The following is a 23,372-nucleotide window of genomic DNA, read 5'->3' on the forward strand; positions in this document are numbered from 1 at the left end:
TAGCAGCTCTGTTGTTGTGTTAATTGACTAACAAATCCTTTGTGCCTATCTAAGACTTTCTTCACCATGACCAAGTCTGATCTACCCTCTGCTTGGAAATCCTCAGACTTTGATGGGGTTTCTATGTTTGAGGGACAGTAAGGCCTTGATGAAATGAGGTTTCCTTTGATTCGAGACGATTTTCTTCCCCTGAGATTAATATATTAACTATTGACTCATCGTGTTGCAGCAACTTACATCTAGCTCCCAGATAATTTATTTGGGTTTTCTACACATAAAACAATGAGATTATGGGCTGTGTTGACATGATTTGTCATGAGATTCCAGATACTTTTTCTCATCCTTTTAGTGGAAGAGGAAGAGCAATGAGGGCTGGGATGTTTGTTCCTTCCCTCAAGTTCTCCTGTCTTGATTAGGCTTCAGAAAGCAGAGAGGCATACATAGGAGCTGCTGAAGATAGGTCTGGGCTGTGGCCATCTTTAGCTCATGTGGAGGAGGCACATGAAATAGACCTTGTCTGGAAAAGACCAGTTCTGTAGTGACCAGTGGTTCTGGTCAGATATGCCACCAGGCACCTGTAAAAGCCCATCCTGGAAAACACTTTAAGAACTAGTTTTCTCTCTGGAGAGATAATGACAACCAGAGCTTGTTGTGCAGCCCAGGCAAGGAGGGAGTAAAAGGCAGATTTTGACCTTTGTTAATTAATTACTCTTTTCCCCTTTTTATAGGTAGGTAAAGGAATGTAATGTAGTCAGGGCATTTGGTTCCCAAGTTTTATTAGGGCTGAACAGTGGAGCATGTTGTCCTAAGTTTTCTAAATTCTAGGTAAGAAAACAAGAATTACTTCACAGTGTGAAATAGTCTTGCACTTTCCTGAAAGAACAGGGATAACTCTGAATCATGATTACCTCACAGAGATAAACTGTCCAATTGTACTGTTCAAGTTTAAACCCTATCACTTCTTTTTTCTGGGAAACATTAAGTTAATTTTATTCTAAATTTAAGCGCTATCTTCTTCTCAACCAGCACCAAGATTGAGTAACTTAAAATGCTATTGTACTCTTAAAGAATGTAGACAGATATATATGTAGGAAAGGGAGGGGAGATATGACAGATGAAGGATGTCATTACACTGTGGCACAGTCCAAGATAATCCAAGTGCAATAAGAAAGAACAGGTTATGGGTTTTTTTCCCCTCATTTTGTCTGTTATCAACCTGTTACCACTCTAATTAAATCCTTATGTACTTTTTTTTAAAAACTAGCAAATGTACCCTATTATTGAAAAATCAACATGTTAAAATTGACCTACATTACCAGTAGACCAAAGATTTGTTAGGTTGTGCTACGTAGGAGGTCTCATGTAGTGAGTCATTTGCTCTCTAGTAGGTGAAGAGATTCAGAAATCAAACGAGAATGTTTTCTCCAGCAGTTCTCACATTCCCAACAAGTAGTTTGCCATTTATGAGGTGGCCCATTGGTTCTGCCTAGATGCATTAAGGACAAAGGAATAAAGCCTTTGGTCCTGTCTCCTCCTTTGTTAACTATGCTGCTGAATGTGGCTTCCAATAAGTCTTGTTTCTTCGATGGTATTTCAAAGCTTTACCTGTGGAGAGGAGGGCAGAAGAGGCCACCAAGGTAGCAACAGTCCTCACAGCAATAATCTTTGATCAGTTGGGGCAGATGGAGGCAGACTTGGGGAGCCCAAATCAGAGATTGTGTCTGGCGGAATTTGGATGTGGAGTTTTGCAAAGGGATTAAATCCTGGAGGATCCTGGCTGGTGAAACTGAGAGCAGGTAGGTCATGTGGGATTTACAGAAGGGATCCTGGGAGCAATCTTGAACATCTTTGAAGGAAAGGCTGGGATTAGGAGGAAATCTTCCGTGAGGGCTCAGCTGGGTAAAATCTATGGTGTGGGGAAGGAGTTGTCTAGTCATGTTGTCTAGTGAAACTACCTCAGGTGACAAATCTGGGTGAGAAGGCAATCCCATGGATAAAGTGTGAGGAAAAATAAACAGGTAATGGAAGCTGTCAAGCCTCCTGCTAGAAAGTAAAAGGAAACAGTTTTGAAGGTTGTATCCATTGCTGAAAAAGTCTTTCTTTTGTCTGGGGTTAAACCTCTGGACTCGTTTTAAAATGCAGTTTAGAGGCTGATCTGAATAGAGATGAGAGTCATTGCTGTCCATATGCTTTGTGTTGTGAGACCCATCCTACGTTTTAACGTAGTGTTATTTTAAAGGGGTGAGCAGGGGTTGTGGGGCACTGGATGTGGATCTCACCGAGGGGACAACCTCTCAGAGCACAGGGCTAGATGTCTCATAAGAAAGCAACTCTGTTAACGAAGGAAGCCATAAAAGATGTTTGAAAGTCTAAAGTATTGAAAAAGATGAGAGCGTAAGGGGAAAAACAAACATAAAATGGAAGTTTAAGAGAAAGGGCAACTGACAGGTATAAAAGAAAATCTTTAGCCACAAGAGGCCAAAAGGAAGGTAGGTTAGCAATCAAAATAAAATGTGTTTAAGAAATAAAGTTTATTAAAAAAATATTAATAAAATGTGTAAAGACTATGGGGAACAGAAGGAATCCCATACAGAAAATACAGTAAGTGTGAAGAATTATCTTTGTCCATGCTTAATCACTTCATCTGATGCCCAGTGGAAAAAGAAGCACCATAATTTTTAGATACATTATCCACATTGGTTAGCAGGATTACATTCAGGGAAATGCAGTCACAGAGACACTTACATCATTTATTTTTACAATTTGACCACTATAGTTTGTTATTTATGGTGCTGTCTCAAACATGGTATTTTGCAGATTATTGTTGAGAAAAGCAGTATTCAGAAAGAGAAAGCTTCCTTACAGTGACGTGTTAAATGATTGTGATGTGGGAAGAAGGCCATTGGGCTTTCAATGCCGTCATATATTACAGGGAGCGTAGCAGTAATTGATGAGCAGCATGTTCAAAAATCTTTTATAAAGGTGCTCATATTCCTAGAAATAACTTTAAAAATCTTGCTTCCCTGAGTTGCCCTGAGAGCTGTAACTCTGGGTACGCAGCCTGCTTTGGGATTCAAATAGTCCGTGTTGTGAAGATGGCCCAGGTACCCAGCCAGGAGGTCTGAGGAACAGCCAGATGTGAAAGCTGCCCTCCCCTAGCCAGCAGGCAGGGAGGAGGAGGAGGAGGAGTAAGCAGTTACATGATAACCTTGACATCAGGCAGGGAAGATCTCTTTTATAAGGAAGTTTTCCTTGGGTGGTTGCAGTTTATGACCAGGTGAAAAGTATGACGATAACCTATTTTGTGCCATTGTCATGATATTTAAGCCCCATTCCTGATTGTTAAACGTTCTGAGCATTTATGCACTGTATAAAATGAGCTTGGGTAGTAAGTACAAAGTGAAACCTGACAGATTTCAGGAGAAACCTGAACCTTGAAATCCTGAGAGTTATATAGTCCCTCCCAAGCTACACTGATTATTTTCTGCTCCCATTCCTTTTTTGAGAATTACTCCCAGCCCATCAAGATTGGGTCCTATATCAGCACTGTCACTTATTTCAAAATTTTCAAAGCTACTTCTTGCCCAGTTTCAGACTAATTGTGCGTGTGTCCCCCACATTTTTGGGGGGGATTGAAGAGTGTTCTTGGTGCTCTGGCTCCCTCCCCTTGACTCTTCCCATCTGTGTGTGTGTGATTGCAGGTCCATGGTCGCAGACCATTCAGGATGCTGGTGTGAATGAGCAGTGCAGCAACATCCTCAACAACAAGAGGTTTATGCTGGACATGTTGTATGCGCATAACAAAAAGCCCAAGGATGAAGAGGAGAAGGAGCTGGAGACGAAGGAGGAAAAGAAGGAGACGGAGGAAAACGAGGAGTCACTCACTAGCCTAGCCAGTAGGATCTCTATCCTTCAGGCCACGAAGCAGGCCAAAGATGAAAGTGTCAAAAAGATGGAGATTGGAAATCTGGACAACCAAGGCAGCGTGAAAGCCTTTGCGGAAAAATTCAACAGTGGTGAGCTGGCCAAGGCGACAGCCGTGCCTGAAGATGAAATCAGTGAACAGGTCGCTGAGAAAACACCAGCACAGCCAAAGAAGGAATCTGACTACATCTGGGATCAGCTCATGGCTAATCCTAGAGAACTTAAAATCAAAGACATGGATTTTACAGACTTGGGGGAGGAGGATGATGTAGATGTGTTGGACATGGATATGGGTCCTGGGGACTCCCTTGTTCCCCCTCCTCCACCTCCACCTTCTTTTCTGGGTTTGCCTCCTCCACCACCTCCCCTGCTGTTTGGATGTCCGCCTCCACCTCCACCCTCTGCTAATTTATTGGCTCCTCCTCCGCTGTTCAGCACTCCTCAGGGTTTAGGGTCACCCCAGGTTTCTAGGGGTCAGCCAGCATTTATAAAGAAGAAGAAAACCATCCGTCTGTTTTGGAACGAGGTACGGCCATTTGAGTGGCAGTGTAAAAACAACAAACGCTGCAGAGAATTCCTGTGGTCGAAACTGGAACCCATTAAGGTGGACACTTCCAAACTGGAGCATCTCTTTGAGTCTAAATCCAAGGAACTGCCTGTCACAAAGGTACAGCTCGTATTCAGATTGCTATTATTTTGCTATTGTATTGGTATTCATTCTGACTTAGATCTAGGTGATTTATGTTGTTTGTATGAAAACAGTGGAAATTACTGGATGTGTTTCTAGCTTGGCCTATGACGGAAGATATTCCATGACTTGAAACTAGGAGGTGAGCCTAGGGTGGTGTACATGCCAAGCTACCCTCCTGTCTCAGGTCTACTGGTTTTGAGATATCACTTCAGGTGGGAATAGCAGCAAATTTTACATTAGCTTGTTCGTAGCTGAGTGCCAAACTACGTAGTGAAATCTGAAATATTTTCTGTTACATTCATAGAAAGGTCACAACGTGATGATTCATATCTGTGTATTTGACAGTTCTTCACTTGGTAATATTTTCCTAATGATTATATGGAAAGGTTAGAATATCAAACTGGATCTGCTGCAAAGAGCCTACACATGTGCTTTATTCTGAAGGATCAATTTATCAGCTGGACCAAGTTTACAGCTAAACTCTGCAGGGGTGTTGGGTTTTTGTTTTATACTGGTGAACAGGCCTATTTTAAATCCTTAATTTGTACAATGTGACTATCCAAATTTTAGAATATAAGCTGGCACAGGAAATATCTCTGTAGCTAGGATTCCCTCTTCCTTAGTGTTGTTATAAAATAAATTCACAAGGGCTGGCGACATGGCTGTTTAACATTAGACTCAACAACAAAAGGAAGTGTTTTATAGTTACATTTAGTAGGAATTTGAAGTAGCATTTAAAAAGTTATTAGCTTGAACATTTGTTTTTCATGGCTACATAAACTCTTTTTCTTCTAAGCAGAATAATTGGTATCAGTTTTTTTCCAGTTAAAATGCTAGTAAGAGATGTCCATCTCTCTTACTTAAATGAATGGCTTCTATGTTTTCTCTGTATGCCTGTATGTTTTATAGTGACATAAAAACTACTCAGCACCTTGAATATTTTACTTCTCTTTGGCTGGCAAAAGTTGTTATATATATTACGTATCCTATATATTATTCTTCACTCTTAATCTGGGGAGATTGGATGTCTCACGGTAGAAGTTCTCCGTGTCACTTGTCTGGGTTATTAACTGAAAATTTTGTACTTATCATTCTTGATCTTCTTGGCCAAGGGGAAGCATTGCGATTTGAACAATCAAGCCCCTCATTAAGTACCTAGCAAACAACAGGTACATAAATAGATGGCTCGCGTAGATCCTGCCATCGCTGTTCTTAACTGAATTTTTTGTGACACAGATGCACATAGATCTGAAATGTATGGCAGAGCAGCTCTAAAAACACATTCAGCTGATTGTTCATTTGGCTGATACTGAGGTTAATCTCTCTCTAATTCCTTTTCTGCTGAGGAAGGAATGCTGGTGACATTGTGGCATGTTACTCCTCATCTCTCTCCCTGTACATACAAATCTGCCACAGGTGGTTCATAGATGGAAGGAATTAGAGCATTTTCTTAGATCCATAAAACATTTAATTCCTCAAATTGAATGTGGAATGATGACATACTTGCCATTTCCAAACCTCAGCTTTGTGCTAAATGCCGGCGTTGTAATAGATCACTCTGGGTGATTCTTAATCTTTTATACTCATCCGAAATTTTGATAAAATGTTAAATTGTTGGAATTTTGACTTGTTTACTTTTCCAGTCATTCACCATGCACATTCCCAAACTACCTCTGGCCATTTTCTCTCACTCACACTTGCTTTCCAAACCTGCCTGATGCTTTGGCACAGCTTTTGGCTTCTGGCTGGAAGATGAGTGAGCAGGTTTCTTTGAAATTAGTGCAAGTCTGAGGAATGATTTAGATGACTGCTTTCCTCTTGGAGACTAATAACTACTCTCTGCATGAGACGTTATACTTTTGGCTCTCTTTCCACCCTGTCCCATAACACAGACATAGAAGTCTCATTGTCTCTGTGGAGAAGACAATGGTGACCAAGGAGTACCAGAGTGGAAGCCTACCCAGACTTCTGAGACTCTTACCTGGTTTTGGTGAATGCCAGCAAATCTTCCAGGGTAGGAGAAAGTCCTTAGATCAAGTGAGAGTGGGAATAATTAAGCAGACCACTGAATCCGTAAAAAACTTGAGGTTTGGTACGAAGATTGCTCTCAAATTAGAATAGCTCTCGCTTTTTCCAGACTGCTTGGTTTATTTCCAGGGAGTACATTCCCCGTTGTGTCTAGTTTCTCCTGTCTAATGGCTGCAATCCAAAACAGGTTTATTCTATAATATCGTAAAGTCTGACTCACAGCTCAGTTGGTTCAGCTGAAAAAAAGAGCACAGAGCAACAAATCAAAAGTCAAATCTCCAGATTTCATAGCAATAGATGGAAGCAGGTGCATGGAAAAGGAACAGTCCAGAAGGACGAGAGGAAAAGCGAAGTCAGGGTGTGTAAGGGGGGCTTGGCTCTATCTTGTGCATTTGCTCTTTCATACAGCTGTAACCAATTTTATTCCAGTTTCTAATCCTTCACTGTGATTTCCACAACACACAGCTATAAACAGCTACTTCCTGGCTCATGAGAAGTTTTTCATTAAACACAATAGACTGCAATAAAATAAAGTGGATTTTAAATTGTAGGATATAATATGGGAGTTTGAGGGGGTGGGCTGGGAGGGGAGATTCTTGATTTTAGGAAAACTTATGCCACACTGGACAACTTCCACATTGATTATAGTTAGTGGAGCACCATTAGTTGCAGAATGTTTATTTTCTAGAATAGAAGACCACTACATTCTATTTGCAAATAGAAAGAGAGTGATCAAGTATCCCCTCCAAGCAAGTCTAGAATATCTTTCCTTCTCACTCTGACAAACAAATCAGGTATTTTGGCAAAGTACTTGAAAGTGTTTATTTTTCTATGAAAAGAAATGAAAACACGCAGACACTACTGAATCAAATGTTGTTGGTCAGCCCTTCTGCCATCAACTTGGTTGCGCATATCATTTGAAAGTATTATTTTGCTGATTCATCGGTACCCTGTGGGATAGAGTGACCCATCATGTGCCCACAGATAGGAGGGAAAAAATAAGGAACATGTTTTCATGTACACATGTAAATACATGCCTAGACACATATTCCTTTTCAAAATGTTTGTTGCAATTTCAGTAAATGGTAAGACAAGTCATAAATGTGGACTAGAATTTCTGAAAAAGATTATATACATGTATCCTCGACAAAGTCAGTAGCACGTGAGTGATTCCATTCTAAATCCCCAGTGCTAAATCCTTGCTAATTAAGATAGAAATAAAGAAGTGCCATCTCACTATTGAAGGATTGCCCATTTTTTCTGTACTACTGATGCAGATTGTTCTGCAAGTTTAAATGCAGGAGATATTTCTGACTTGACGCTCATATGTAATTAAATATTTATATTACCACTGCAAAAGTGATTTAAATTTTTCTGCTTTCCGTATTAATTAAAGCAAAGAGGCATGTTTTAGACTATGTGCTCATCAGACTGCAAATCACCTTCTGTGGGATGGTAACAATTTTTAAATAACCTATCTGGACTACCCAGCCTTCAATAGAGACAACAGAATCTGGCCGGTTATACCTTGTAAAGACCTAAATTCACTGTAATTGTTAATACATTGCAGGAACATTTGTTTCCCACAAATTATTCCACCTGATATATTTGTATTTTTTAATTTATTTTGTATTTACATTCAATAATATAATATTCAGAAGTTCAGGGCTTACGTTACATACTGACGCGTTAAAATATAAAATGAAGTGCACTAATGCACTGTTCCCTCAAGCATTTAAAGTCATTCTCTGTTAATGAACTTATAAAGCACGGTCTGAAGTCACCTAATACTGTAATAGAAATTAATAGTTGTAGCTTATTTTAACAGTCAGACTCTTACATATGTGCAATTTCATTGCAGACAAAAAGTAATTCTTTTCTTAGCGGTAGGGTAATAAAGTTCATAGTAGTAAAATCTTTCTCTTTTCTTCATCCTTTTATTTATTTGGAAAGGATTTCTTTGTAATTCAGCCGAAGTCCCCAAAATGGATTTAAAAATCTTTTCTACCCCTGTTTTTGAAAATAGTTACTTAACCCAAAATTTTATACCCCGTGTGCAGTTATAGCTCTGGAAAATACCTTCATGCATACATCCCCGATACAGCTCATCTGTCTTTCATAAGTCATTGCTAAGGAGCGAGCGCCCTGTTGCAGTCACAATCATCCCAGTGGTTAGCATCATATGTCCCCCAAATGAATATGTCTTTCTTGTCAAACTTAGGAGCCTAAAAACAGAGCTGCAGATTTGAGGCTTGCTTACCCATACCACATGTGGGAAGCCTAAATTTAACTCCTTTCCCCCAGCTTTTTTCCTTCTGCATAAATTCTTTGGAGCTTTGTAATTCTCTGCTGCAAAGGACAAGGTAAAAAGTGGTGGTTTAAAAGGGGCTTAGTGCAATACAGACTCAAGAGGAAGCAGTCTCTGGTGAACCCCACTTATTTTTATGTGGTCTTGGCCTGGTCCTGAAAATTTGATTAATGGCCCTGGAACTAAAAATGTCTGCTTTAAAGGAGAAGCTGCATCTCAGATCCTTCAGGTAGCTCCCGAAGAAAAAGAGAACCTTTACTCAAAGAAGGGAAAGTTCAAGAAGGCTTCAGAGATGCTTTTAGGCCATTAAAAAGATAGCAGTTCTGGCAGAACGGACATATAAAAATTGAAAATAAGGGTTATCTTTGCTCTCCTGCAATTTATCCTGTTTACTGCAAAAGTGTTGTTTCTTTTTAAGTTTAAAAAAACGAACTCTCACTACTTTCACAGATCATACACGTGGTAGTCTCCAACTCCTGTAAAGCTTGCTTGCCTTCAGTCCCATCTGCACACAGAAGTTGCGTCATACCATGTTAATTGTGTTGGTATGATGAAAGGTAGTGCCGCACACGTGCTGGGCAGGCTGCTGGGGTGGATGGGTGGGCATACCTCTTCTTGTGCAGGCAAGGAACTGAACTGTGCCAGAAAAAGCATCTTTGTAATGATACAACTGCATTGTCATTATGGGCTGACCCACAGCTGGAGGTACTTTGATAAAATTGTATTTACTAACTTAGACAGTTCTTCCAACGCAGAAACAGCATGTAGACCTGGCAGTAGGGTATTTTTTGACTCAGGGGCTGTGGTGCAGACCCAAAAGAAGTGGAGAACAAAACTTCATGGTCTGAAGAGCAATCCTGATCACAGACTGAGAGTCGGGCAGTAAAAGTCTCCTCCTGGGCTTCCCCCAAATCCACAAGAGATGCAAGAGACACCACTGCTATAGACGACACAGATGATTCCCTGTTCTGAACAGTTGTATGGGCCACCACATTGCAGCCTGGAAAGAGGGATGGCTTAGTCTCTCTCTTTGCCCCTTTGAGGTGCATCTGTGCTAAGGCTGCTGCTGCTGGAGCCTCTAACCACAGTCCAGGTAACGTAACAGGCTCTACAGAGCAGTCACAGTCCCGTCTCTGCAGCCTGCGCTGTGCTGAAACACAGGTTTATATATAGCAAAGCATCTCTGCACTTGCTTGCATCAATGTGCTGGTCTTTTCCCTAAATTCCCATGCTTGACAGCATCCCTCAGCCCATCTCTGATAGGGCAAAGGAGGGGGAAACAGAGAATACATGTTTCCAAAGTTCATGTGTATTGAGAGGGAGGAGGAACTCCTGTGTGTGAGGAGCAGAGTCCTCTCCTCTTGCAGCTGCCTGGTACATGACATATGTAGTTGCCAAACTACATATGTCATATGTATATTAGACACCTTCTAGCATAGGCTAATGAGAGAAAGAGAGACATGCTGGGGCGTAAAAGCAAAGACCATGTTCAACACTGTATTATGCCATATAAATGGTTTGTGAGTTGCCTAGTTGGTTTGCATTTTGCCACTGTGAGGATGGGGAGAGGAATAAATTTCTTGGGTCTTCTCTTGAATACAATTTAAACTGTTTGTTGTTAGTTCTTTGTGCTTTCATTATTATTTATACTGTAGTTTATACTGGAGGTAAGATCCAAAGATCAAAAAAAGCAGAAGGTTGAAATTGTTCTGCACCTGTGAAGAGCTTGACGGACATATCATGAGTGGCAAGGTAGAATACCCTTCCTCTGGCAGCCAGAGGTCAGAAAACCATGCCAGTGTCTCCAGAAAGGCCTCTACAGCTCCTTTGCCGATATCCAAGGTGGATTTATAACACAGGAGAGTGCTGGCAGGCAGATGGGAACCACCCTGTCTGTTTCCCAGTTGGCCATGTAGGTGAGAGAGGGGCAGTGGCCACTCCGGGTTGACACATCCAAGGGGGAATGGAGGCCCGGAGCCCATCAGCTGCGGCCCCTCCAACCCTGAGCTGGCTGGTCCTGCCGCATGGCAGAGCTCTCGCCCAGCAGAGACAGCTTCAGGCTTTTTTCAGACCCATTCCTGCCCCAAACTGCAGTGTTCCCAGCCTTGCGGGGACTCCTGTGTCTCGGGCTTTTTTGCACGGCATCTGAGGCTACATTCAGCTCTCTGGTTAAATCCTGGCAGCTCATGCCAATACCAGCAAGGATGTGGTAGAAGAATTCAGCTTTTTTGGATGACTATAAATGAATTAGATTTACATTCAATGTCAGCACCCTCGAGTAGGGGAAGTCATTAGTGAAAGGAGTGGCTTTTTCTTTATAAAACAGGCTGGAGGAATAATATTCTTGTTCTCTTCTTTACCAAGAAAACTGCTGCAGATGGGAAGCGACAGGAGATCATTGTATTGGACTCAAAACGAAGCAATGCTATTAATATTGGCTTGACTGTGTTGCCCCCTCCCCGCACTATCAAGACTGCTATTTTGAACTTTGACGAATATGCCTTAAACAAGGAAGGAATAGAGGTAAGACAGAATAGTTGATGCCTTCAAGTCTGCGTTTTCAATGTTTCCTTTTTTGTCGACCTTGCACATGGTACAGGCCAGACTTTTCATGGAGGTGGGAAAAGGGGATGTATTATATCATGACCGAGTGTTGAAACTCATGAAATCAATGCAGTGTGCTCAGAAGCATGTAGTATTCACCTGAGGTTGGGCATGCTCAGTAAATGTGGATTCTCTGTTTTGTTTGTGTTTAAGTTTGAGTAACAGTGGTGTTAATTCCTGTCAAGATTTTCAGAGTATTATCTGTTCCTCTGAAACTTGACTGAAATATTGTAAGCAGCGAGAATAGGCAGTGAGTTAGTAGGGCTGATGCAACTGGTACAGGGTTTAATAAAGTTCATGCCCAGCTAGCTGTTGGAGTCATTCTAGATTGTATATCTAATGGAAAACAAATACAGTGACTAGTTCTGCTCAAAATAGCATTTCTGTGTTACTGTTGTTTGAAGAAAAGCAGTTGGTATAAAGATTACAGATGATGTAATTTTTACCATTGCATGTTTGACTTTGCAGATACTCTTACCCAGATCCAAGATGAGCTCTGTTTATTATTTTTTTATCAAAACATTTTTCTTCTATGAAGTGTAAAAGAAGCCTGCTACTCCCCTGGTTTTTTTCATTGTGGTTGTATTCATTTCAAAGATTTTTTTTTTTAATAAGCCTGTATGATCTAGTAAGAGTAATCTGCACAACTACAAATCTCAACCTGTGGTTGAGCTGCAGAGGTCGTGTATTGATTCACAGTCACCTTCCCGTGGTTTGGCGCTGTGTTTCATGATTTTCCCCCTTTCCACCTTCACTGTGCTGACTACAGAAGAAAATGAAAAAAAGCTAGCTGGAATAGAAATGGAGTTGCCAAGAGTTACATGCAAAAGAAATACTTAAGGCAAAAGATCATTCTAGCTAGAAGGCAAGTCCTGATTTATCCCTACTAGAATATAGTTTCTTCCCAAAGCTATATTACTTATTTGCTATATACATACCTTACTCATATTATGAAGGTGACAAATCAGGCTAAAAAAAGTAATTTTTCATGACCCAGCCCATGTACCCACCACTGCAGTTTGCAGTACTAAGCTTTAAATTGTTGGAGAGATGTACTCCTCCAGCCAAACTCAACTGAGAGATCGCCAGTTAGATCTCAGTGCTGTAGGCAGTGTTACCATACAAAGTCCAATATAAAATGGCTACTAAAGAAGGACACATCTTCATTATCTTCCATGTATCATCTCCTTTGAATTGTGTCCTTCTCTGGCGCACTTAGCAGAAGTTCAGCTGCTCTGCACAGCTCACCCTTTCCAGTGCCAACATTTGTAGCTGGGCTGTCCATCTGCCAACCACCTGTGGTGTCCACAGTTGTGAGTGCCTTGTACCACCACACCCTGCTTTGGGTGGCCTTTCCATTAGCTTGCCAGAAACCCATAATTTCATTTAAAATATATATGCAGGTAGCTTTCAAATTGAAGATTCCAGAAACCAAGAAATGATACATTCTTGATATACTTGCCCAGTGCTAAAGAAAATGGGATTTCTGAGTTCTGTGTCCACAGCTTGAAGCTAAGCATATGAGTAATCCTGATGTGATCATTCAGATATTTAAAATCAAGAGAAAGGGTAAGTGGAGCAGAGCCCAGGTACTTTGAACCTTGAGGGGTGAAGCCTTCATTGGTTGGGAAGGATGATGTTCATGGACAAAAGAGCATATCTACAGTTCCTAAATATTAGGAAATAATTGGTAGTGATGATGAATGAATCAGTAATAGTGTAAACTTCAGCTTCATTTATATAAAACCACAGAGAATAAAGCAAATTATTTGCTATATAATATACTTTATAGCTAATCTATGGGTTGAATGAGGCAGGACTGGTTTGGAAAAAAATTTATGTAGTTGGTCTAATTAAAAAACTGCATCACAGTGGGTACTCAAAAGGCTTTCTACATAGTTAATTGTCTAGAAGAGATGTCATAGCCAGTAAGCAGAAGAGAGGGATGTAAGGAGAGCAAAAGAGATGTAATGTGTGCGGTAAGGATATAACATTCACTGATAAAATTTCAGAGAAGCTATAATTTAGGATCATCTTCAGCTTTTAGCAGATCCAACACAAAGCAGGGCACCAACAGGGTAAAGTCGTCTGAGTCATCCTTTGCCTTGGCTGTGAGCTCTGTGCTGTGTCCTTCGCTGATGAGCATCGTCACTGTTGTGTTAGTGTGCTTGTGGCTTTAGTTCTGTGCCTTGGTGGATAAGTTCAGATTAAATGGTGTCTTAAAACCAACCTTAGTGATTCATTTAAGGACAGTGGACTAAAGTATTGCTGACAGTAGTGCTAGCAACAAGACAGTGATGCAGTGGGATGCAGGCTATAAGTTTGTGGTAGCCCAACTCATCATCAAGTTCATAGTCACCCAGTAAACTGTCCGCTACTGTCCTACATTCTGCTGAATGCTGCTTCGCTTGTGACATTTAACTCTTGTTAATTAATCCATACTTTGCTTTTTAACTTCAAATATATAACTTCAGAGATAAAATTCTCCAGGTATTTTTAAAGCCGTCTATACTGAAGTACATTGCATATTTTTAGGCCATGTGTTTGAAGTGGTTAGATATCCTGGAGCTGTGAAAAAGGGCAGAAAATGGGGGCATGGTGCTAGAAAGGCAAATATTGTCCATTTAGTGTGCAGAGCAGGCACTGTTAGAAATGTATTTTCAAAGGAATCCACAATATGTGTCTGCAAGCTTGCGTCAATCCAACTAAAAAAATTTTTGCCACCTTACATTTGCCAAAGTGGTTGTGTTTTCCTTTCTTTGAAAGTTTGGCATTCGTTGTGTTCAAACAACTTGGAGCTTGCTGCAGGATAAAGAACTGCCTGCTTAGCATGGATGAGGGCTTTCTGTGAGCTAAGCAGAAGAGGCGAGCTTAAAATTCTGGCACCTAATTTTTATGAAGTGTATCGCAGAATCGGTTTGGCTGGAAGAGACCTCTGGGATCATCGAGTCCAACCTTTGCCCTAACACCACCATGTCAACCAGACCATGGCACTAAGTGCCACCTCCAACCTTTTCTTAAACACCTCCAGGGATGGTGACTCCACCACCTCCCTGGGCAGCCCATTCCAATGCCTAATGACCCTTTCTGTGAAGAAATGCCTCCTCATTTCTAGCCTGAACTTGCCCTGACGCAGTTTCAGACTATGCCCTCTTGTCCCGTCACTGGTTGCCTCGGAGAAGAGACCGACCCCAACTTTGCTACAAAGTGTATCATGGGCAACTGCAAGAATAGAGTCCACCAAACCAGTCCTTGGTGGTTGTCTTTAGTAAAGGAAGTGAGTGGGTCCCTCTGTAAAATGCTACTCAGTAAGGGGATGTGGATCAAAATGAAATTGTACCAAAGAGTATGATTAATTTAAAAAAACTAGGGTAATGCTGTGAGGAAATTAAGATGGGTTGCTTTGTGCTTTACAATATAGCTTTGTGATGCCACACAGTAACTATTTGAAAAGAAAAAAACTCTCCAGGTATGCTAGGCCGTCCATACCCACATTTGTTAAGTAATTTGAGGTCCAGATGTCTGGAGTAGCTAGGTAACCCTGAGATGTAAAAAGGGGTAAAAAATGAGAGCCTGGTGTTAAAAAGGCAGATGGTGACATGTATAAACAAAAGAAAAATTTGATTTTCGGAAACGGTCAAGGTATTTAATTTTTTGTTCTGATAGTTGCCACGGTATGTTGGCATTTGCAGTTTCCAATTTGTTTAGCTAATGTTTTGTAAAAGCGTGATGGGATGTTTCAAATTATGCTAGCTTGCATGACCTGAAAGAACACCTCTTTTCACAAATCTAGACAGAAGACAGAACGGACTCAACGGTGCCATATATATATATACCCACAGCCAGTGTAACACTGCCCTAATGAGTTTCAGACTTTATTTAAAGAAAAAAAGCTACACTTTCACTCCTTGCAGCAAACCAAAACATCTTCTATGGTTTCTGTGACCAGCAATGGCAAGTTCATGTGTTGCAGCAGAGAGCTGAGGAATCGGAGAGGTCTGACCGAGACAACGGCTGTCAGTTCCTGATTTATAGGGATGGCTCTCAGGCATTTTAGATATAGTCCCTTCTTAGAATTGGATCATTTTTGCAAGAGTTGAAATAAAATTAGTGCAGGTGGCCTCATTTACTGTGGAATCCTGACCTTCATATACTTTTATATTTTGATGAAGTTTCTGCAGGTAATGAAAATGACCAATGTGTCTCATTAATAGCTGCCTGCAAAGCTGAAGTGTGAGAGCCTTTTTGGAGCTGAATCATCTGCTGAGGCCTGTCAAATATCTGATGAAATACCCACTAATGTGTGTTTGGTTATGCAGCTTATGAATTTGTGGGCCTTGAGCCACAGAAAACTTTTGACCCAACAACAACCAGATATTTACTAATTTTTTTCAGGCTCCTGTTCACCTGGTAAAATCAGCTAAAACCAAACATGAAAGCCAAGGCACTCCTGCAACCTCATCATCATCGAGAAACCCCTTTATCTCTTGAAAGAGATAACTTAAGCACCTAATTTCCACAGAGGCTCCGGGCTATTCGCAATCTCTGGTTAGGTGCTTCCTTGCATCCCACACTGAGGCTGGTAACCCTCAGACGTATGGGGTTTATAAATTTTGCCCTGTGAGCCTCGTAAGGCTTTCCTTTTCAAAATTTTTGGAGATCATACATTGGGATGGCTGAGTCCAGGAAATAAGCAGTTTGATCCCTTTGCTGAAAGTTCAAGGAAGTGGCTGGGTCCAGCAGTCCAGGAGCATAATAATTAGGATCCATTATCTCATGTGAACAGGATCTTCTTCTTCTCCATGAAAAGATTTGTGCACTGGTTTTCCTCAGAACGTTAGTCTCTGGCCCAAACGGTTGTGTGAAAATGCATGGAGGTGAAATACACGTATCACACGTATTAGAGGATATGAGCACAGGGTTTGTTGATAAACAATTCTTCTTTACTTGACCTGAAGAATACAATACTGGGGAGAGTGTTATGAACTAATGATTAGATTCAAAGCTATTTGTGATTTAATGGTCACATCAGGTGCCAGTAACCTTCTGCCCTTCTGTGTTTTTATGCTACTTTTACTGTCAGTGATGTTTTAAAAAAATAATAATTATAATAATAAACTGGCAGATGGTGTGCTCATCAGCTTCCAACACTAAACAAATGGCTCAAATGAGTCATGGAGTGGAAATCAAGAACAGGAGCATTTTACCACTGGCTCAGGGGCACACCAAGGATGAAGACCAGCAGGATCAGAATTATTTGCCTGAGGAGTGCCAGTAAGAAGGTCATTGTTATGGGGGCAGTTGCACCCTGGATGGTGTGAGACCTGCCAGCAGCTCTGGTCCCTTCAAGGCAGGGCTTTCAGCAGCGGGGCTGATCCTTGGCAGCTGGCACCACAAGTACAGGCTCTTTTGCTTGGCATTCTCTGTTTCACGTACTACAGCACGCAGCACAGCAGCCTTGCAGTTCTTGGACTAGAATGCTTTTTGTCTGCTCCATCTGGCTGGTGGTGTTTACATAAAGCGCAAGGAGGAGGAGAGTCCCTTTGGAAATAAAGCTTACTGTTTCATTGCTCTCTTTAAAATGCCCGAAAGCAGTGCAAAATCTCTGGAGTGAAGGCCTTGCACCACCACAAAATACTTGTGGGATCCCTGGGTGGCTGCCAAAAGTGCTAGTTATTTGTAGGAGGCAATTGAGAATACTGCTGAAGTGTTAGCCTTCAAAATGCATCAGAAGCATTTTTAAATCCATCACATGGCTACTGCTAAACTCTCCATGTATGGATGTTCATATGATCCTATTTGCAAGCTGCCCTGGCTCAGCTGAGGGGTTGTTGGCTTCTTGTTGTTGTTGAAGAGAGGACTTGACACTATGAGGCCTGACTTCTTCAAAGGACACTCTGCAAAACACCTCTTCTTATGAGTTCCAGACTCAGTCTCTCTCTTTTTTATGAACTTTTTTAGATTAGTATTGGTTAAGCACTGACAAATGCCCTGAAGCAGCTACTTATAAATCTAGTTTGATGACAGATATGACCTAAGTTACAGATTTCAGCATGTGTGGGTGGGTGGATGGATGGATGGATAGCACATCTCAAAATCAATACACAAGTGCTATCAATTGGAACAGGTTTACATCAGAATATTTTCCAAAATTTTATTGGCAGAGGAAGGAAAAGCACTAGAGTATATTGAGGGATTTACCTCTTCTTTTTTTTTCCTTTGGATATTAATTTATTAAGGTAGAAACTTGCAATGTCCAAGTAAAGAGGCTCTTTTTTTAAAAAAAAAGTGAAAAACAGAGCCAACATTAACAGAAAGAAATGCTTCTTTATGTTTATGGAAGTCACGATAAGAAGATGGACAGCAATACAAATGCTGTGGCTGAAATTAAGTAAGTCCCAGTTCAACAAATTGAACATGATTTGCTTGCTTGACTCTTGTTCTTTGCCTGATTGACCAGGAGAAGTCCCTTGCTCTCCACACTTAGCTCCAGCACTGTACAAGGACCCAGATGAATTATCAGTACTGGAAGGGGGCAGTTGTGCTACTTTGATGAATTAGCTATGTCCAGAGTTGGAACAAAGTTGTAGTTTGGATTGGCAGGTCTGATAGCTCTTTGGTTTTATTTTTATTATTCTCTCCTCCTCTCCAAAACAGCCTCTATCGTTATAGAAGGCTACAGGAAAAACATGTCATTCCTCAGATAAATAAACATAAGTTTTGCTGAAGATCTACTGCTTTGTTTTAATGAGGCATTGATCAGCAGGGTAAAGACCTCGACTTATCTGATGCCTTTATGATTTTTGCTTTTCTTTTTGATTTTAAAATGCATTTATTATGTTAAAAACTAATTAAGAAGCAATACCTTAGAGAGTAATACTTTGAGAAGGAAAGCTGCCACATGTAAAGAAGCATATAAGATCCAAGAATTAAAGGGAAAGTTTAAATGTTTTGAGCCGTACTGACAGCAGAAACTGAAAATATTGAGATCCTTTTTCATCAATATTTTAGACTTCTCAGATCAAAAGAGAAAAAGGCCATATATTATGCAATGCATAGTTCAACTTTAAATTCAATGCATGTTCCTTGGAAAGTTGTCCTCAGTTCAGGTGAAATTTTTGGGAGTGACCTAATAAGCCGCCACAGTTGTCATGTTTCATAAAAAACAAAACAGATTGAACAAAAAGTAATAAATTATGAACGGCAAGGGACAGGAGTCCTCAAGTTATTTCTGTATACCTACAAGCACGCTGGAAGATTCATAGATATTGAGGCTAAAAAGGACCTTAATATCTAGTCTGACCTGCTGTAAACCACAGGCCACAAAATTGCATTCCTTCTACCCTCACTTCCATATGTAATTTGCAGAAAGGTGGCCAGTTTTCACTTAAACATATGAAAGCTGAGGAGCACAGTGCTAACCAGTCTCCTGTGTCTCCAGAGTTTCATCCCATGATTAACCATATCTACTGAGTACAAATTTTTTAAAAAAAGCATTTTAATGCTAATGTGTTTTTCAACAAACTGCTGATGTTTGAGACAGCAGGCCTTGTTTTGCTTTCTTGTGCAGTGGGTTAGTTCTTGGTTACTACAGTGCTCTCCTAGTTTACCAGCCAGGGACTTGAGATCTTCTACTGTTGCTGCTGTAAAGCCACCCAACATCCAGCCTTGGCACACCTCTTGGCCCCGCCACTGACACCTGCCTTTTGTCTCCCTTCACAGAAAATTCTGACCATGATCCCGACTGAGGAGGAGAAGCAAAAGATCCAGGAGGCACAGCTGGCGAACCCCGATGTCCCCCTGGGCAGCGCCGAGCAATTCCTTCTCACCCTCTCTTCCATTAGTGAACTCTCCGCCAGGCTCCAGCTCTGGGCTTTCAAGATGGACTACGAGATAGTGGAAAAGGTGAGGGGAAAGCAGGGAGGCAGGGGTAGAGATTATTCCGAGGCTTTGCTTAATCTTTCCCTGACCTTGTTATTATATGAGCGTATATTTACAGGAAACGGTAAATGGGTTGCCTTTGTTTCGATGGCCAACCAGGAAACAGCTAAAATGATCCTTTATAATCTGTTCCTTCTATGAAAGAAAATTAGAGATTATGTCTTCCTTCCTTTAATTAGTCAGTAATGATATTGAAACAAAGAAGAGGGCTAAATCCTCACAACATTTTCTCCAGATGTTGTTATTCAGGAAATTCTTACTTCAGAGCAATAAGAATTTTTCTTTAGATAAAGATTGAATGAGGACTACAGTATTCAGCCTTACATGGTAAAATGAGAGTATTGATCTTACGGCCATTTGAGCTAAGGAAAACACCATCCATTAAGGTTTTTTCTGTTTATAGCTCTCTTTCAACGTTACAAACATAAGATAAGACATCCTTCAGGGGTGTTCTGTTCAGTTCAGTCCCAGACAGTTGTTGCCACCTTCATGGATAGCATTTATTCAGAGAACATTATAATTGGGTTGTCTGTTGTGAATGATGAATCACAGACAAAAATTTCAAAATGACAACATATAATTTCGATGCATAGGTGAAACAGAATGAAATTGTATAGACGATTTCAGCTACTTGCTGACTTTCACAAGCTCTTTCAGGAATCTCATCACAGGAACCTTCTTCTGGCTGCACTTCTGGTGCACACCCCATGTGTTGCTCTTCAAGTAGCTCTCTCCTGTATATATTAATTTTGTATGTATACCTGTGCGCATGTATGTATATTAAAAAATCAGTATAACTTTGTGTGATATAGATTCTGAGAAGTGGGACTTGCTTCTGAAAAACGCCTTAGGTTGACCTAGCCACGGTTATTTAACAAGTTATACAACAGTGGATTGATTTGCACATGATACTGTCCAGATTACTCAACCTCTGCTTAATTTTCTTAGATTTTCGGAAATACAATCACACTAATATTCAGGATTTTTTCATTGTGACATTTTAGTCTTAGACATTTACGTTTTTGACTTGTAAAACATAAAATACTTGTATCTGGCATGAATACCTTTTTGCCAGTCACAATTTAGCCTTGTGGTAACTTCAAAGCAGAAAAAATAGCTTTACCAAAGTGAAAAAAAAAACAAATTGTTCCTTTCATGTAAACTGAGTTAGCTGTAGCTGTTAATCTATGCATATACCCAGAATTTCTAGCTTCCTCTCAATCAAAAAGTAACATTTGAAGCTAAAAGCTAAAGAAATTCTGATAGTTTGCCTGTTGCTTATCCTGTAATGTTTATGCCACAAAGTTAATGAATTGCCAGCTAAAATCCATGTAGGATGGAATGCTAGTATAAAATGTCTCAAATACTTAAATTACTCAAAGAGGCGATAGCTGGAGTGAAGATAGGACCTATGTTTTTATCCCTGTTGAAACATAGATAGGCCTAAGTACACTACTTGACATAAAATGCTACAGCAAATAACATATGATAACTCCAATAAAATAAGCATGTGATAAGAAGCCTAGCAGACATGCATAGGTAGGACAGACAGCTTGGGTCTTAGTTGGGTGAAGAGGAAGATACAGGATCAGACAGCAGAGGTACAAGAGAGAGCAAGCAGTTGGGTCTCCCATAACAAAGTTTAAAGTCAGAGTTTAAGTTCCAGGTAACCAATAAACATAAGCATTATTTAGACTGAGATAAGATACCATGAGCATATTCAATTAAAAAATGACTTCAAGTCATTTACATTAATGATTATAATAATAAGAGTCCCATGACCTGCTAACATTCTTCTGTTCCCGAAACTATGTTTTTGCAGAAGGTCGATCTGCAAATGGGCAAACACTTCATGAAACTTAGGTGCCAAATCACCTCCACAGTTTTTGTCATTTTTTTGTCCAGCATTTGCTTGATTTTTTAAAAAAATCTATTTTAAAATTAGGAAAAGTCATAATTTCAGAGAGCACTCATATTATTTATTGTGTCACACATATATTTTATGTAAGAAATGAATGAACCTTACTATTATTTCCACGAGGCTGGAAGTTTTAGATGGTCCATGATATCAAGAGTGTGAAATACCCAAGTTGTTGATGTAAGGCTGAGGTTCTCATTCATGAGACTTGCTAATCAGCCGACAGCAGAGTTTTGCCTAAGAAGATCTTAGCTCCATCTCTTACAACCTGAAAGAAAAACACCATGAAATTGTTCAAGAAAAGGGTTAAGTGAGCTATTCATGTTTGTGGAAAAGCTTTCTGGGCATAATGAAGGAAGTCATCTCTCTTGGATTGAATTTAATTAACTAAAGCAAGTCAGGGTATATTTGTAGGGAGCAGCTTCAGACTATGAGAGGCTGAACTAGATGAATGAATACTCATTCTTCGCTCTTTGCAGAAAATAAAAAAAGGAAAACCCTTTCCAAATGATCTATTTGATAATGTGTATACTGTTTTGAAATGTTAACATGTATCTAAGGTACTGTATGCCTACTGAAGACCATCAGTGGAACAATAATTTTTCTCACCTTTCTTTTGGTATCATAATTTAAAGGAATAGACAGAAGAGGTAGAGTTTCAACTTTAAATTTTCATTTTCAGACTTTTGATTGCTCTGAAAAATTACACTGTGTTACTACTATTTCTTTGTACTGAACTATTTATGATGCAGATGCTGTCAAATTTGATTATCTCAAAGGGAGTTTAAAGGTCTTAGAAAGAGAATCTTTAGTTGTCCTAAATCAGATGTTTTTTTTCTTAAGGTCACTGTGGGCAAATATGTCCTTATTGCTGACAACTTTAAAGGATCGTAAATGAATATAAACAGGTGTAGAAATGAGAAAAGTAGAACTGGTAAAGAAAAGGGCTTGCTTCAGTGTCTCTTCTGAGCAGAAAGATTACTCCTGACTTTAGTCTCCCTGGAGACAGTGTGCTAGAGAAATAAGTGTTCACAAAGGTTGTACCTTTGAGTGATGCTTAAACTGTCTGAAAATTTTTAAAAGTGCATCAGAGCTTTTTAAGTTTTACAGTATGATCCTGATGCTTTCTGTTGTTTTAAAAGGGTATGATACTTTATGAAGGCCGGTCTGGATTAAATGCAAATACAGCAAATCACATTTTGGTCATCTCAAAGTTCCCATTCTAACCAAGTTTTTACCCCTCCCAGAAAAGCATGCATGTGGACTCATATAGGTGCAGTAAGCTAAACTTATTACCGGTATAGCAGGTTAGTAACAATGCATACGCCAGATCAACTGTACAGAACACATGTGCCATGTCCTCCCTGTCCCAGGACCGCTGGATTCATTGCACACATACAGTTGAGTTCATTTGTATATGCGCATCAAACATTTATCAGGCATTATGAGATGTCTTGCAGCCAGAAATACTGGACCAATTCTCAAATTTCATACAAGCATAATTTTTAGGTGAAAAATAAAAACATGGTAAGTACGTAGTATCTAAGGATATGAGGTAGCTCTGCATTATGTATCTGCCCTCTTTAGGTAGCAGATGAGTTTTATAGGAAGGAAGAATGGGTATTTCATCTGATTATACAGTATCTAGCACACTTTTTATTGTTTTTTTTAATACTACAATAAAATAAAAAATAAAGAGTAATTATAAATGTGTACTATATGCAAGAAAGTTTAAGCTTGGATAACTTGCATGTAAATAGCTAAATGAAGGGCTACAGTATGGCCTGCTTTAGAAGCCTTTTACGCTACCTTTTTATTTACCTTCAGAATGTCTAAAATTAACCTTGTAAGAATGATTTTTTAACAGGTTGCAAATTGATACAAGTAAAATAGTTCAAAAGCCTGTGTTTACAGCAGATGCAGAGCAGTTTGATTCATCCCCATAATGCAATAAAACA

The 23,372-nt window shown here is 40.0% G+C and overlaps 1 protein-coding gene across 1 annotated transcript in view; it reads left to right on the forward strand.

The window, feature by feature from the left end:
- FHOD3 (formin homology 2 domain containing 3) overlaps window positions 1-23,372 on the forward strand; it is a 197,084-nt gene that overhangs the window by 131,936 nt on the left and 41,776 nt on the right. The window contains exons 13-15 of the mRNA XM_009707416.1: window positions 3,702-4,591; window positions 11,316-11,474; window positions 19,278-19,460. Of these exons, the coding sequence (XP_009705718.1) occupies window positions 3,702-4,591; window positions 11,316-11,474; window positions 19,278-19,460 (1,232 nt within the window). The remainder of the gene's footprint in view (window positions 1-3,701; window positions 4,592-11,315; window positions 11,475-19,277; window positions 19,461-23,372) is intronic.

This window comes from Cariama cristata, unplaced genomic scaffold (assembly GCF_000690535.1).
Source record: "Cariama cristata isolate BGI_N322 unplaced genomic scaffold, ASM69053v1 scaffold4019, whole genome shotgun sequence".
In the NCBI taxonomy this organism is placed as follows: Eukaryota; Metazoa; Chordata; class Aves; order Cariamiformes; family Cariamidae; genus Cariama; species Cariama cristata.